The 16,786-nt window shown below is 46.8% G+C and overlaps 2 protein-coding genes and 1 long non-coding RNA gene across 3 annotated transcripts in view; 1 reads left to right on the top strand and 2 right to left on the bottom strand.

Annotated features, from left to right (window-relative positions):
• Positions 1-16,786, top strand: part of LOC120910202 (gastrula zinc finger protein XlCGF26.1-like) — a 1,148,070-nt gene that overhangs the window by 803,118 nt on the left and 328,166 nt on the right. The window lies entirely within an intron of this gene.
• LOC120910031 (zinc finger protein 37-like) lies at positions 1,021-5,365 on the bottom strand. The gene is made up of 4 exons (XM_040321879.1): positions 5,332-5,365; positions 4,985-5,251; positions 4,776-4,905; positions 1,021-3,156 (listed from the first exon to the last, which is right to left on the bottom strand). The coding sequence occupies exons 2-4, from the start codon at positions 5,204-5,206 to the stop codon at positions 1,679-1,681; spliced, it is 1,830 nt and encodes a 609-aa protein (XP_040177813.1). The 5' UTR covers positions 5,207-5,251; positions 5,332-5,365; the 3' UTR covers positions 1,021-1,678.
• LOC120910280 lies at positions 5,849-14,235 on the bottom strand. Its single transcript, XR_005741485.1, has 3 exons — positions 14,073-14,235; positions 6,089-6,269; positions 5,849-5,888 (listed from the first exon to the last, which is right to left on the bottom strand). It is a non-coding gene; the product is annotated as an uncharacterized LOC120910280 (long non-coding RNA).

Here is a 16,786-nt window from a genome sequence, read left to right as displayed (position 1 = left end):
AAATGAGTTTGTACGCCGATTCACAAACGTACGCCCGGCCGCCGCAGTCGATTTACGCCGTTTCCGTAAGGCCTTAGGCGGCCTAAAGTTATTCCACCTATGAGGTGGAATAACAACGTTAAAGTATGGCCGCCGTTCCCGCCGCGAGGTTCGAATTTTTTACGTCGTCCGCGAATCGGGAGTTACGTCGTTTACGTCCACGTCGAAATCAATAGGCCCGTACGGCGTACTTAGCCGCAATGCGCACTGGGAAATGTAGGCGCCCGGCGTATGCGCAGTAGCAAAGTAACGTCAAAAACGTGAGGTCAAGCCTCATTACCATTAAACACGCCCCCCTCCAACCCATTTGAATTAGGCGCCCTTACGCCCGCCGCGTTTACACTACGCCGCCCTAAGTAAGGAGGCAAGTACTTTGTGAATCATGTACTTGCCTCTCTTACTTAAGGCGGCGTAGTGTAAACACGCTAGGCTACGCCGCCACAAATTAGCGCGCCCCTACCTGAATCTACCCATTAGAGAAGATCTGTAAAGAAGAATGGACCAAAATCCCACCCGAGATGTGTGCAAACCTGGTATTGTAAAATCTTGGAGGAGAACCCTCAGCCAGAACATTGAAGATGGGTCATGGATGGGTCATCCAGCATGACAATGACCCACTCCCAAAACATACCGCCACAGCAACAAAGGAGTGGCTCAAGAAGAAGCAAATTTAGTTCACGGAGTGGCCTAGCCAGTCTCCAGACCTTAATCCTATAGAAAATTTATGGAGGGAGCTGAAACTTCGAGTTGATAAGGGACAGCCAAGAAACCTTAAGGATTTAGAGAAGATCTGTAAAGAAGAGTGGACCAAAATCCCTCCTGAGATGTGTGCAAACCTGATCACCAACTCCAAGAGACGTCTGCTCTCTGTGCTTCCCAGCAAGGGTTTCTCTACCGATTACCAAGTCGCGTTTTGCTTGGGTATCAAATACTTATTTTACTCACTGAATTGCAACTTGATTTATAAAAAAAAAAAAAAAAAAAAAAAAGTACATGTTTTTTTTCTGGGTTTTTGGTTGATATTCTGTCTCTATCATATAAAATACACCCATAATAATGATAGATCCTTCATTTCATTGTAAGTGGGCAAACTTACATAATCTGCATGGGATCAAATCATTATTTTCCCCACTGTTGGCCTTCAACTTGGCTGTGAAGCTTGAACTTTCACGAAGAAGCATCTGCCACACTCCAAGCAGAAAAAGGACTTCTCGCCATGGTCAACTCTTTGGTGTCTATAAAGTTTTGAACATTTCTCGTACTATGATCACGTAAAGGCTTTTTGTCCGTTGTGACTTCCCTGAGTTTAAACCACTTCTTGCACATTGGATGCAGAAAAAGGACACTCTACTACTCTGGTGCCATTTTCATGTGCAACACTTCCCGCACATTGGATACGAACCCGCATTTGTGTAAACTGTCCTATAAAATAAGAGGTTCTCCTTTTTGAATTAAACATTTCCCAAACTCTGAACAGAAAAAAGGCTTCCCACCAACGTAGACCTAAAACATGAGCCTGAACTTTTCACGAGAAGCCTCTGCCACACTCCAAACAGGAAAAGTGTCTCTATCAACAGTGTACACTCTTTTGAACATTTCCCGCACTTGGAGCAGGTAAAGACTATTCAACTGGCGTGACTCATAAATTCAGGTTTTGGTTTGACTGAAGTACAGAACGGGAGAGCGAGCCCTTTTCCTTGTGGAGCTTCTGATGTCGGACAAGACAGAACTGCTGTTTGAAGCGATTCCCACACTCCGGGCAGGCAAACGGGCGCTCATTCACATGTCCCCGCTCATGCAAAGTGAGCATATCTTTCCGTGTAAAACCTTTCCCGCACTGCTTGCACAAGAAAGGGGTCTCGCCAGTGTGAACTCGGAGATGTCTCCTCAGATGAGCTTTCTGGACGAAGCTCTGATCGCACACTGAGCAAGGAAACGGCCTGTCGCCGCTGTGAATTCTCAGATGCTGGACGAGGACCGATTTTTCCTTGAAGGATTTCCCACACTCTAGACATGGATAGGGCCTCAGTTCGCTGTGATATCTTTGATGTCGATGGAAATACGGCTTGTAGATAAAGCCTCTCCCGCACTCCAGGCACACAAATGGGCATTGTCCGTCGTGTATCCGCTTATGGATGCGGAAATACGCTTTTGTTGTAAAAGATTTATTACATTCAGGACAGGAAAACATCTTCTTGTTTCTTTGACGTGTTACCTTCCCTGGATTGCTAACCGAAGGCTTCTCAGGAACCGAGAGATCTGGTGACCTCATATTAGGGAGACAGGAAAACATCTTGTTTCTTTGACGTGTAACCTTCCTTGGATTGCCAACCGAAGGCTTCTCAGGAACCGAGAGATCTGGTGACCTCATATTAGGGAGACATGAAAACATCTTCTTGTTTTTTTGACGTGTTACCTTCCCTGGATTGCCAACCGAAGGCTTCCCAGGAACCGAGAGATCTGGTGACCTCATATTAGGGAGACCGGAAAACATTTTGTTTCTTTGACGTGTAACCTTCCTTGGATTGCCAACCGAAGGCTTCTCAGGAACCGAGAGATCTGGTGACCTCATATTAGGGAGACAGGAAAGCATCTTCTTGTTTCTTTGACGTGTAACCTTCCCTGGATTGTCAACCGAAGGCTTCTCAGGAACCGAGAGATCTGGTGACCTCATATCAGGGAGACAGGAAAGCATCTTCTTGTTTCTTTGACGTGTAACCTTCCCTGGATTGTCAACCGAAGGCTTCTCAGAAACCGAGAGATCTGGTGACCTCATATTAGGGAGACAGGAAAACATCTTCTTGTTTCTTTGACGTGTAACCTTCCTTGGATTGCCAACCGAAGGCTTCTCAGGAACCGAGAGATCTGGTGACCTCATACCAGGGAGACAGGAAAGCATCTTCTTGTTTCTTTGACGTGTAACCTTCCCTGGATTGTCAACCAAAGGCTTCTCAGAAACCGAGAGATCTGGTGAATTCAAATCAGGGAGTACCGAGAGAGGTCCAGTAACTGGGTCCCTTCCCCGAGAGTGTTGGGTTGTGCCATTATCTTCTGTGTTACAGATTGGATGTGAGGTTAGAGGTCTCTTCGGTGTAAACTGAACGTCTGGACCATATTCTGTAAAGAAAAATTTAATTAACGGTAGAGGTCATATGGTGTACAGTATCTCCTCATTTGTTGGGAACATGACATTATATTGAAGAATTGAGATGGACCTTTCATATGGTGTACAGTATCTCCTCCTCATTTTTTGGGAACATGACGTTATATTGAGGAATGGAGATGGACCCTTTAGCTGTGGAGTAGATACATCGATGATGTAAGGGTCATCCTCTTTCATATGGTGTATAGCAGCCCTCAAGGTTTTCCACCTGCCTAATCGCATTTTGCAAGTGGAAAATGAGGGCTGGTGAGGAGCCAGGCTGGCCGAGGAGTGGGATGTCGAGCACTGCCGGTGGGCTGGGTTGTTTGGGAGCTGTTCTCCTAGTGGAAGTGTGACTGGAGTTAAAGAGCCGCGGGATCACCAAGCGGTAAAACATGCTGTAACAGCTTTCATTTAAACTGTCTCCGCTCTGCTCACTGCTCTAACACAGCCCCACCTCCTCTTAACCCCTCGCTTGTAATAGACAGAACGCGGGGGGGGGCACAGCAAGGGACACGGCAAGGCTGCAACGGGGGGGGGGGGGGGGCACAGGTCACGCTGCATTGATGGGCACTGGTGAGTCTATGCTGAGGGAAACTAATAAAATTGTTAAATGTTTTATGCAGAATTAAGTTACAAAAATAAATATTAAGTGTCATTTCATGAGATCATTTATGATGGCGTGATTGGGAGCGGGGGAGGGTAAGGGTTGGGTGGGGCAACTGGTGGCGAGTAACCCTTCAGACCTGGCTAGTAGCTCAGGACTTGAAATTTTGAGCCCTGCTATAGTATCTCCTTCTCATTTGTTGGAAACATGACATTATATTGAGGAATGGAGATGGACCTTTCATATGGTGTACAGGAGGGGTGGCAAACTCAAATTCATCGGGGGCCGCATCGGGGTAGGATGAGATGGGATGGAGTGGGATGAGATGGGGTGGTATAGGATGGCATGGGGTGGGGGTGGAGTGGGATGGGATGGGGGTGGGGTAGAATGAGATGGAATGGGGTATGGTGGGGGCTACCTGACATACATGGACCTCACCTACCTGACATACATGGACCTACCTGACATACACAATGACTTCACCTACCTGACATCATGTGTCACAGCATCCATCCAGCCAGCAAGGAGGAGAGGAGAGCCGCCCACCCATGCACTAGTGTTGTCATATTCTGCTCCCTAGTGCATGGTGTCGAGGAGGCTTGTAATTACCGCCTTCTGGAGTCTGCGGCACCTATGATGGACATCACACGGTCCTGTGATTGGATCTCCAGGACGTCCATCATAGGAGCCGGGTGTACCAAGATGGCCGACTGCTCCGGAGCGAGGCCGAAGCCGCGGCCTTTCCTAAGGCCCGGGGCAGCGGTGCGCTCCGCGGATCGGTCACGATCTGTTGCATCACCAGTGGCAACGGATTGGCCCGTTGCGCGGGCCACATGGCAAGGTCTCGCAGGCCGGATTCGGCCCGCGGGCCTTGCGTTTGCCACCCCTGGTGTACCTTATCTCCTTCTCATTTGTTGGGAACATGACGTTATATTGAGGAGATTTATACAACTGATCACTAGATCTTTTTCTGCATTCATTACTCACTTGAGCCGATATCTAAAGAAGATTCCTTCTCTTTCATTTCTTCCAACATCCCAACCTTCTCCATAGACTGCTGATCACCCCTCACAGGTTCCTCCTCCTCTTCCACTTTTATATCAAATTCGTCTTCCACCTAAAGCAACACAAATGATTAGAGGGAAAATAGCGAGTACCAATAAACGAATACGACATATAATGAAACAAGATCATACCTGGATAATCCTGAGTCCAAGATCCTCATCTACCAGATGATGTTGAGGGATGGTTTGATCTTCCTGTGTGGAATACAGAGGACTGGGACATCTCTCTGGTGGGTTTCTGTCGGTGGATGACTCCACCATGGTGTCCTGGTACAGATCCTTGTGTCCTTTTGGAACCTCCGACTCCTCCATCGCTCCATCCTCCTCATCCTCCATCGCCCCATCCTCCTCCATTATCTCTTCTTTATCTTTCACTTTAGACTCTCTCAGGTTTCCACTCTGAATGTATAATAAAAATGCCATCAATTTTAACAATGATAATTTATAATGATACCAATCAGCGATTGTTCGTCACCTACCTGATGATGGTGAGGGATGGTGTGACCTTCCTGTGTGGAATCCTGTGAATACAGAGGAGGGGGACATCTCTCTGGTGGGTTCCCATTACTGGATCCATCTGTAGGAAACACACACACTGACTGAATACATTGTTTCTATGTGTTTATCAGATGATGGGGGATCTAGGTGGACCCTCCGTACTGCTCTCTCCTTTACAATAAAGTCTCCTCTTACCCGGTGATGTGAGGGGATCATGGATCATGACGTCCTTGTAGAGATCCTTGTGTCCTTCTAAATACTCCCACTCCTCCATGGAGAAATTGACAGTGACATCCTGACACCTTATAGGAACCTGACACACACACACAATGATACAGTCACCATCCAGACACACCCCTTGTCTGTTACTGGATAATGTCCCAGAATTCCCAGCACCGCTCACCTCTCCTGTCAGCAGCTCCATCATCTTCTTGGTGACTTCTAGAAGCTTCTCCATGTTGTGTCTCTCAGGTTTTAGGGAGTCACATGGAGGCACTGTGATAGTCATAGGATCACCTGACTTCAGAGGACAAAATCTCTGTATTGGAGAACCAATAGGAATATCATATTAGAATCCCAGAATCCTCCTCACCTCTCCGGTCAGGTCTGTGTTTTATTAATAGAGATAAGAGTGATGTCATGTGACCTCCCAGAATCCTCCTCACCTCTCCGGTCAGGTCTGTGTTTTATTAATAGAGATAGGAGTGATGTCATGTGACCTCCCAGAATCCTCCTTACCTCTCGGGTCAGCAGGTAGATGATCTCCAGGGCGAGGTTGAGCATCTTCTCAGTCATATTACCCCAGCTGTCCATATTAGGACAACTTCCTGTGTCAGCCATGAGGGTCATCCTCTCACAGTGTCTTCTCAGTCATGTGACTCACGGTCCACGTCAATCCTCACTTACGTGGTCCTGTGATCTGTACTTGTGAAGATGGACAGTAAACAACCATCAGATCTGTAGAATGTCTGATGTGAATATTCAATCTGCTGCCATGTGGGTCATCCATAGTGGAGATAACCTCCTGGGACATGAGCATGGCTATCTACTATGTCGGTACTACTACAAGTCCCATCACACCCAACTAACTTATCTCCTGTAGATTAATGACCAATCTAACCAGGCAGGACCTTAGTGATGCAGGTTTATTAAAGCGGAGGTTCACCCCTAAATTACACTTTTTCCCCTTAGATTAATGCTCGTTTTGTCTAGGGGAATCCGCTAGTTGTGTTAAAATATGAGCTGTACTTACCGTTTACGCGATGCATCTTCTCCGCCACTTCCGGGTATGGGCTGCGGGAGTGGGCATCCTTCTTGATTGACAGTCTTCCGAGAGGCTTCCGACGGTGGCATCCAACGCGTCACGATTTTCCGAAAGAAGCCGAACGTCGGTGCGCAGGCGCAGTATAGAGCCGCACCGACGTTCGGCTTCTTTCGGCTACTAGTGACGCGATGGATGCGACCGTCGGAAGCCTCTCGGAAGACTGTCAATCAAGAAGGAACGCCCGCTCCCGAAGACCCATATCCCGGAAGCGACGGAGAAGATGCATCTCGAAAACGGGTAAGTACAGCTCATATTTTAACACAACTAGCCGATTCCCCTAGACAAAACGAGCAGGAATCTAAGGGGATTTTTTGAAATTTTGTTCTTATGGATGAACTCCCGCTTTAACAGCTGGGAACATACAGGTTAATGTTCCAAGTATTACAAGATGCAGCTCCAAATTTCTACAGTTTTCTACAATGCAAACATATTAGGTACGACAAGATTGGTTGCCAAGATCTACGTCAATGTAACCAACCATAAATCTGACACCTGTCATACAACCAAACTTATTCATTCCCAGAATTCCTGTATGTTCATTAAAATTATTTAGAACTGGTTTTGTTCCATTGAAATACTTGTGTAGAGACATTATGGCACCCAGTCATGTTAAAGCAAACCCTCCTTGTCCTGATAAGACTTCACCAACTTCAAGGATAACAGATTTAGGACTATGGGAAAATGAACTTGCAATAACCCCACCTTGTGTTAGGTCTTTTCACAAAAAGGTACCGTATTGTTTACACACATTATTTACACATATTATGTGTGTAAATACAGTACCCTTTTGTGAAACCAATATATGAAAAAATACATACGGTGGGGGTTATTGCAAGTTCATTTTCTTAAAGTCGTAAATCTGTTATCCTTGATTTGGCGGAGTCTTATCAGGACAAGGAGGGTTTGATTTAACATGACTGGATGCCATACTGTCTCTACACACAGGGCCGATCCTAGGCAGGGTGCACAGGGTGCTTTGCACCCAGGCGCCTGCAGAGGTGGGGGCGCCGAAGTGGCAGAGTTTTCCCCTCCCTCCTTCTCTCCTGACAATCTCCTGTACTATGTCTGCAGTCTCTGACCATCTCCTGTACTATCTCTGCAGTCTCTGATCATCTCCTGTACTGTGTCTGCAGTCTCGGATCATCTCCTGCACTGCGTCTGCAGTCTCGGATCATCTCCTGCACTGCGTCTGCAGTCTCTGATCATCTCCTGCACTGCGTCTGCAGTCTCTGATCATCTCCTGCACTGCGTCTGCAGTCTCTGATCATCTCCTGCACTGCGTCTGCAGTCTCTGATCATCTCCTGCACTGCGTCTGCAGTCTCTGATCATCTCCTGCACTGCGTCTGCAGTCTCTGATCATCTCCTGCACTGCGTCTGCAGTCTCTGATCATCTCCTGCACTGCGTCTGCAGTCTCTGATCATCTCCTGCACTATGTCTGCAGTCTCTGACCATCTCCTGTATTATGTCTGCAGTCTCTGACCATCTCCTGTATTATGTCTGCAGTCTCTGACCATCTCCTGTATTATGTCTGCAGTCTCTGACCGCCTCCTATACTATGTCTGCGGTCTCTGACCATCTCCTGTATCATGTCTGCAGTCTCTGACCATCTCCTGTATTATGTCTGCAGTCTCTGACCATCTCCTGTATTATGTCTGCAGTCTCTGACCATCTCCTGTATTATGTCTGCAGTCTCTGACCGCCTCCTATACTATGTCTGCGGTCTCTGACCATCTCCTGTATCATGTCTGCAGTCTCTGACCATCTCCTGTATTATGTCTGTAGTATGTCTGTGGGCTCTTTCTAACAGAAGCCCTCTCTATGTCCATCACAGAGGCCCCCCTCCAGGTCCCAATAAAGTACTCTGCTTCTCTTCCTGTATTTTGTTTATTGTTAAGAGACCATGCAAGGATCCCAGGGTAATTAAGACTTTGTGGGGGAGCATCTCTGTGGTTGAGTCATTGCCATAGAAACATTTGTAAAGGGGAGGAGTTAGTAAAATGACCACGCCCATGTGGGGGTGCCAGAAATATTTCTGCACCCAGGCGCCTGTGACCCTAGGATCGGCCCTGTCTACACAAGTATTTTAATGGGACACATACATACACACAAAGCTACTTTATTTAATATTGAGAGAGAGATATATATATATATATATATATATATATATATATATATATATATATATATATATATATACACACATACATATACATACATATATATACACATACACACACATATATATATATATATATATATATATATACATATATACATACACATATACATATACACACACACACGTGTTCTCTTATTCAATGCATTTTAACATTTTTAATTAAGGCACAAGCAGACCTTTTTGACCCTGTCAAACTTAATTAAATGTACATAACTTTCCCATATTCCACATAATTATTTTTAAACCACCTGTATAAGAAGTTTTATCACTTATTCTCGACAATGATTATTTATTACTGGGGGCACCGGAGCCGAGCAGTGACAATCGCTGTTTTTCGGCAAGACACAGTTTCCGAGCCTTTCCGACGTTTGCCGAGATCAGCAGACGTGTCCTCGGGTCTTTCCGGCCGTTTCCGAGGCTCTCCGGCGCCCCCCCCCCCACCCCTGGCCGCATTCGGTATTCCATCCCATTGAAGTCAAGGCGGAACAAATTATTTTCGTTTCCATTGACTTCAATGGGGAAACTCTTTGATATGCGAGTTCTTTGGATTACGAGCATTCTCCTGGAACGGATTATGCTCGTAATCCGAGGTTCAACTGTAGTGAACTTAAAAACGAAAAATTAACTATCCTAATACATTTTCACCCAGTAAACTTGTGACCGTCTTATAAAAAAAGATACCAGCGTTAGGCAGAGAGGTCATCTAAAGTTTAACATTTAAAAATGAAGACTCTCTCTATATGTATGGAATAACATAGTATACATTAAAAGCGGAGGTTCACCCTAAAAACATGTATTTAACATTCCATTCAGCATAATTCCAACATTTAAACTATGCCGTTTTTTTTTTTTTCTGTACATACCGTCTTATTGTTATTTTCCACCCGGCTTCCGAGTTCTCACTCCCGTGGGAGTAGGTGTTCCTATGCAGAGGCTAGATGATTGACGCCTTGTGAAAAACTTCCCCCCGGCGCATAAGGCGCGTTACCAGTTTTTCGAAATTAGCCGGCTCTATACGGCAGGCGCTGTATAGAGCCGACTAGCAGTTCGGCTACTTTCGGAAAACTGGTGACGCGCCTTATGCGCCGGGGGGGGGGGGGGAAAGTTTTTCACAAGGCGTCAATCATCTAGCCTCTGCATAGGAACATAAAAATTAACACTGGTCTGTAGTGCATGTTCAAACCTAAATACCATAACTAAAAACATAGGCCCGGATTCACAGACAGCGGCGCACATTTATGCCGCCGTAGCGCATCTCCTGTACGCTACGCCGACGCAGCGCAGAGAGGCAAGCACAGAATTCACAAAGCACTTGCTCCCAAAACTGCGTTGGGTTTCCTAGGCGCAAGCCGGCATAGGTGGAAGTGGGCGTGAGCCATGCAAATGAGGCATGACCCCATGCAAATGATGGGCCGAGTGCCAGACAGATACGTATAACAAACGGCGCATGCGCCGTCCCGTGGACGCATCCCAGTGCGCATGCTCAGAATCACATCGGAACTACTCCCCAAAATACGTCGAATCACTGCCTACGGCATGAATGTAACCTACGCCCAGCCATATTCACGTACAACATAAACTACGTAAAATACGCCGGCTTGTGTTCCCTGGTGCAGCCCGTTGCATGGATGCTGCTGGGGCATAATTTTACGCCGGATGTAGAACTTTACGCGCACTGCCTCGGGCGCACGTTGTTCGTGAATCGCTGTATCTCCCTCATTTGCATATTTGAATAGAAAATCAATGGGAGCGCCAAATGCGTCCAGCGTAAATATGCACCCACTCTAAGCCGGCTCAGGCAAGTTACGCCGGTGGAATGAAGCCTGTTTTTAGGCGTATCTTAGTTTTGTGGGCCCGGCGCACAGATACGACGCCGCATATTTGCACTTACGCGGCGTATCTGGAGATACGTCGGCGCAAGTGCTTTGTGAATCTGGGCCATATTCCATTTCTCACTCAAGCAGTAGTATATAATGAGTTTGGAAATTGTAGAGAAATGCATTACATTAACTACACCCATTCAATTTTATAGACGACTAAAATGAGTTTTAGTAGACTAAAATAATGTTAGGCAACTAAAATGTACTGGAGATTTAGTCGACTAAAACTAAATCAATTGCATAAGACTAAAACTAAAATCTCCTCACAGAACCTTCCAAGTGTCCTATTTTCCCTGCCTCATCAAGGAGCACAAGATGTCTGCTCCTCACAGAACCTTTCAGTTGTCCAGTTTTCCCTCCCTCACCACAGAGCACAAGATGTTTGCTCCTCCTATCACCTCACAGCTTTAATCTCCTCATAGAACCTTCCAGCTGTCCCATTTTCCCCTCCCTCACCACAGAGCACAAGATGTCCGCTCCTCACAGCTTTAATCTCCTCACAGAACCTTCCAGCTGTCTCGTTTTCCCTCCCTCACCACAGAGCACAAGATGTCCGCTCCTCACAGCTTTAATCTCCTCACAGAACCTTCCAGCTGTCTCGTTTTCCCTCCCTCACCACAGAGCACAAGATGTCCGCTCCTCACAGCTTTAATCTCCTCACAGAACCTTCCAGCTGTCTCGTTTTCCCTCCCTCACCACAAAGCACAAGATGTCCGCTCCTCACAGCTTTAATCTCCTCACAGAACCTTCCAGCTGTCTCGTTTTCCCTCCCTTACCACAGAGCACAAGATGTCCGCACCTCACAGCTTTAATCTCCTCACAGAACCTTCCAGCTGTCTCGTTTTCCCTCCCTTACCACAGAGCACAAGATGTCCGCACCTCACAGCTTAAATCTCCTCACAGAACCTTCCAGCTGTCCCGTTTTCCCTCCCTCATTCCTGATTGGAGAAAAGCTCCACCAATCATCATAGAAAGCAGCTGTTGCCAAGGGCTCCTCCCAGCAGAGTAACTATCGTTTAAAAAGGGACCCTAACTTTAAAATGGAGAGAAAGGCAAAGTAATAAACCAGCATTGAAAATTTCCTCCCTATGGCCCGCATGTGTTTTAGGCCTCATGCACACGCGACGCTTTGGCCACACCTTTTTTTTCCCGGCAGTGATGCTTTCATAGATACATGCTTTTAGAAGCGTCAAGCGTTTTGTTACATGCTTGGGAGTGTCAAGTGCTTTGGCATTAATTTCGTTGGCCAGAATAATCATTTATTATGGCCATTGAAATTAATTAATACTTAAGCGGAAAATGCGCCTAGCATTAACCAGTCTTTAGTCACAATTAGCCGTATCTAATGATACGCCGCGCAAGTCCATGGATGCGCCGTCGTATCTATGCGCCGTATTCTTGTACTAAGATACGCCTGAATTTTGGCTTCCTACGACCGACGCAAGTCTCCTACGCAGTCATATCTTGGGTGCATATTTACGCTGGCCGCTAGGAGCGCTACCATTGATTTACGCGTTGAATATGTAAATTACCTAGATATGCCGATTCACGAATGTACTTCGTGAATCGGCATGTCGCAGTAAGCTACGCCGTTTACGTAAGGCGTACATCCGCCGTAAAGATAAACCACCAAATAGCTGGTCTAAGTCATGTAGGGTATGGACGTCGGAACTGCCGTTGGATTTTACGTCGTACCTGAATGGGGCTGGGCGTCACGTTGTTGCCATTGACCTGTCGTATCTTAGGGCGTAAATTCGATGTGATTCTGAGCATGCGACGTTCGTTCGGGAATTCATTTACATGGGGTCACGGCTAATTTTAATACAACATGCCCACTACCTTCCTAATTTGAATTAGGCGGGCTTACGCCAGCCCATTTACGCTACGCCACCGTAACTTAGAGAGCAAGTGCTTTGTGAATACTGTACTTGCCTCTCTATGTTACGTCGGCGTAGCGCAAATGAGCTGCGCTACGCCCGCTTAAACATACGCAGCTCTACCTGAATCTGGCTAAATATTTTTTCTACTCCAGGACATGCTGGTACCATTAACCACTTGCCTACCAGCCGCTGTTATACGGCTCTCCTGCTCCTCGCGCAGTTGCAGGTGGGCCCATGATCGCCTAGTACAGAGGCAGAATGGGGGCTCTGCCTTTGTAAACAAGGCAGATCCCCGTTCTGATAGATCTCGGACGTTTCATCCATTGTTCCCAGTGATCGGGAATAGTGATCTCTGTCATGTCCCTGGTAGCCCATCCCCCTACAGTTAGAACACACCTGGGGAACACACTTAACCCCTTGATTGTTCCTAGTGTTAACCCCTTTCCTGCCAGTGTCATTTACAAAGTAATCAGTGCATTTTTATAGCACTGATCAATGAAATAATATCACTGGTTCCCAATAAGTGTAATTTGGGGTCAGATTTGTCAGCCGCAATCCCGTAAAAAAAAAAAAAAAAAAAAAACACACAGATCGCTGCCATTACTAACATAAACAATAAAATAAAAGTCCCTAAATCTTTCCCATAGTTTGTAGATGCGATCACTTTTGCGCAAACCAATCAATACATGCCTATTGCGATTTTTTTACCAAAAATATATGCAAGGCCCCTTTCACACTGGGGCGGGAGGTACCGTGGCGGTAAAGCGCCGCTATTTTTAGCAGCGCTTCACTGCTAATTTTTCAAAATTATCGCTGTTCGTTTAAAAATAAAAAAAACGCAAAGGTGATCAAATACCACCAAAAGAAAGCTCTATTTGTAGGGGAAAAAAAAAAAAAAGAAGAACATAAATGTTTCGTACAGCGTCGCACAAATTGTCAGCTAAAGCGACGCAGTGCCGTATAGCCGAAAAAATGGCCTGGTCAAGAAGGGGATAATCTCTTCCGGTGCTGAAGTGGTTAAATGACAAATTGCTCATTTCGAAATACTTTTCTCAGAACAATGCCCTGGATCGGCGTTGGCCCTCCGAGTACAGCGCAGGGGTTACTTCCGGGTTCGCAGCTCCGGGGGCTGTGATTGACCAGGGCCGCGATAACTTTAGGACTCCCAGGGAAAAATGGCACCAGCGGCGCCGTGATCTTCAGTGCGCATGCGCTGAGAAGGCCGGTAGCAGCGCAAAGACTGAATATCTCCTAAACTGTGCACGTTTAGGAGATGCTATAGGCAAAGCTGTAGGTAAAAGTGGTGCAACAACCACTTTAATTGTTGGTTTATTATTTTGCTTTTACTTTATTATATGGTGCATCACAGTGACTATGGAGGAAGAGGATGGACATAACGGGGGGGGGGGGGGGGGGTACTGGGTATAAATTAATAAAAACAAAACAAATCTTATTACCTCTTCTGATGCCAGTTCCAGCAAGGTCTCCTTTCTGCTTCCTCCTGACTCACCTCTAACCCGGAACTTCCTGTCTGTAGCTGACATCACTTCCTGTCTGTGCATAGAGACTTACTCTCTGCACCCGACATCACTTCCTGTCTGTAACTCCCAGCCATTCCTTTGTGTGGTTGTTTATTAAGAAAACTGAGATCACCTCGGAGCAGAGAAGCGATGCCCTCGTTTATCGCACATCTTGGTACCTCCAATGGGCCTGTTCCTGGCTATATTTGACCCACCAATTCCAAAAAATGGCACAGATTCCCCCATCAGCTCTAGTTTTCGAGATACAGCAAATCAGTTTATTCAGTGGTTATGCTTTAAAAAAAAAAAAAGCGCTACTGCGACCAATTATATCCACGTCACTCACTCAGGTTTTTTTATTTGGAAACGTTTTGCTTGATAAGAGGACCCCTCGGATTTCTCTCTCGTTTCTAAAGCCGCGTACACACGACCATTTTTAATGTCATCGAAAAAAAAAAAATTCTCGACGTGATTCTTGTTAAGCCTGCCTTGCATATACACGATTGCGAAAAAAAATGCGGTGACGTACAACACGTACGACGGCACTATAAAGGTAAAGTTCCATTCAGATGGCGCCACCCTTTGGGCTGCTTTTATTGATTTTGTGTTAGTAAAAGTTTGGTGAGAGACGATTCGCACTTTTCAGTCTTCGTGCTTTTCAGTCTGTTACAGCGCGACGAATGTATCATCTCCATTACAAACGCTAGTTTTACCAGAACGAGTGCTCCCAGCTCATACCACCGTCCAGAGCACTGTGTGCGCATTACAGGCCTCCCCTCATACCACCGTTCAGAGCACTGTGTAGCCCTCCCCAGTCTCCAAAATCCCCCCTGCCCAGTCAGCACAATACCCCCCAGTATGCAATTACATCCCCCCCAGGTCTGCACAGGGGGAGAATGAAAAGAGGCAAAGTAAAAAAGGTCTTGTGAGAGAGGAGAGCTGTTCATGGAGCGGTTGCTCACTCACCAATTATGCCTCCCCTCTCAGGCTGGTTTCCACAGGTAGGCTGAGCACAGTGCATGCTGGAGTGTGGGCGGGGTTGGGGGGACACCAATTTGAGGCGGAGTGTCTGATTGGACAGGCGGCGGAGTGATGGAGAAGCTAGGAAGTGCTGATAGGATGGGCAACAGGCGATACAGCCCGACTCCCGTGCGGCCAACCAGAGCAAAAATGCGGAAGCGTCTGCGACTGAGCAGTCGAAAATAGTGCCATTGGCACTAATCCGGGGACATATTCGGTCCGGGGACAGAGTCCCCAAACTGGGGACTGTCCCTAGAAAACGGGGGCATCTGGTCAGCCAAATATAGGCTGGGTGGCATGATAGAGGGGGTGGCGCCCATGCGCCTTTATTGGATGGGCCACCTCACCCACCATCAGAAGCCCCCTCCCCCACCATCAGAAGTCAGGAGCGCCCTCCCCACCATCAGACGTCAGGAGCGCCCTTCCTTACCATCAGACGTCAGGAGCGCCCTTCCTTACCATCAGACGTCAGGAGCGCCCTCCCCACCATCAGACGTCAGGAGCCCCCTCCCCACCATCAGATGTCAGGAGCCCCCTCCCCACCATCAGACGTCAGGAGCCCCCTCCCCACCATCAGACGTCAGGAGCCCCCTCCCCACCATCAGACGTCAGGAGCCCCCTCCCCCACCATCAGACGTCAAGCGTCCCTTACCTCGTGCTGCTGCTGGGAAGAAGCTTGGAAGCTGAAAGTGCAAGGTCTGGTGGAGGACCAGAGGAGGGCTGGAATCAGGGAAGGGGTGCTGTGGCTACAGGATCTGTAGGAGGAGTCTTCCTATCTGCTGCCAACCACTGAGACAAGGTGGGGGGAGGAGATGGCTGGGTTTGCCGCAGCTGCAGGAAGGGTGGCCACCTCATACCTTTAAAACCAAACACATGTTAATTACACAGGGCTGGTTAACCACTTAAGGACTGGGCCGAATTTTTCAGTGTTTGTTTTTTGTTAGAAAATTACTTAGAACCCCCAAACATTATATATTTTTTTTCTAACACCCTAGAGAATAAAATGTCGGTCGTTGCAATACTTTATGTCACACCGTATTTGCGCAGCGGTCTTACAAGCGTAATTTTTTGGAAAAAAATATACACTTTTTTTAATTAAATAAATAAGACAACAGTAAAAGTAACCCAATTTTCTTGATATTGGGAAAGATAATGTTACGCCGAGTAAATTGATACCCAACATGTCACGCTTCAAAATTGCGCCGGCTCGTGGAATGGCGACAAACATTGACACTTAAAAATCTCCATAGGTGACGTTTAAAAAAATGTCTACAGGTTGCATGTTTTGAGTTGCAGAGGAGGTCTAGGGCTAGAACTATTGCTCTCGCTCTAACGATCACGGCGATACCTCACATGTGTGGTTTGAACACCGTTTTCATATGCGGGCGCTGCTCACGTATGCGTTCGCATCTGCGCGTGAGCTCGGCGGGGACGGCGTGCTTGAAATTTTTTAATTTGACACTGAACTTAAAAAAAAAAATTGGATCACTTTTATTCCTATTACAAGGAATGTAAACATCTTGTAATAGAAAAACGCATTACAGGTCCTCTTTAACCCCTTGCCGACCTCTGCACGACTATATACGTCGGCAGAATGGCACGGCTGGGCAGATTGGCGTGTATATATATAT

The sequence above is a fragment of the Rana temporaria genome, chromosome 8, assembly GCF_905171775.1.
Source record: "Rana temporaria chromosome 8, aRanTem1.1, whole genome shotgun sequence".
NCBI lineage: Eukaryota > Metazoa > Chordata > Amphibia > Anura > Ranidae > Rana > Rana temporaria.
This window is presented reverse-complemented; position numbering and strand designations above follow the sequence as displayed.

Coding starts and splice junctions, on each gene's coding strand:
- LOC120910031 (XM_040321879.1), bottom strand. CDS start 5,206: ATGGAGGAGGATGGGGCGATGGAGGATGAGGAGGATGGAGCGATGGAG. Junction 4,906..4,984: donor TTGGACTCAGGATTATCCAG/GTATGATCTTGT, acceptor GTGTTGCTTTAG/GTGGAAGACGAATTTGATAT. Junction 3,157..4,775: donor TTCTTTAGATATCGGCTCAA/GTGAGTAATGAA, acceptor TTTTCTTTACAG/AATATGGTCCAGACGTTCAG.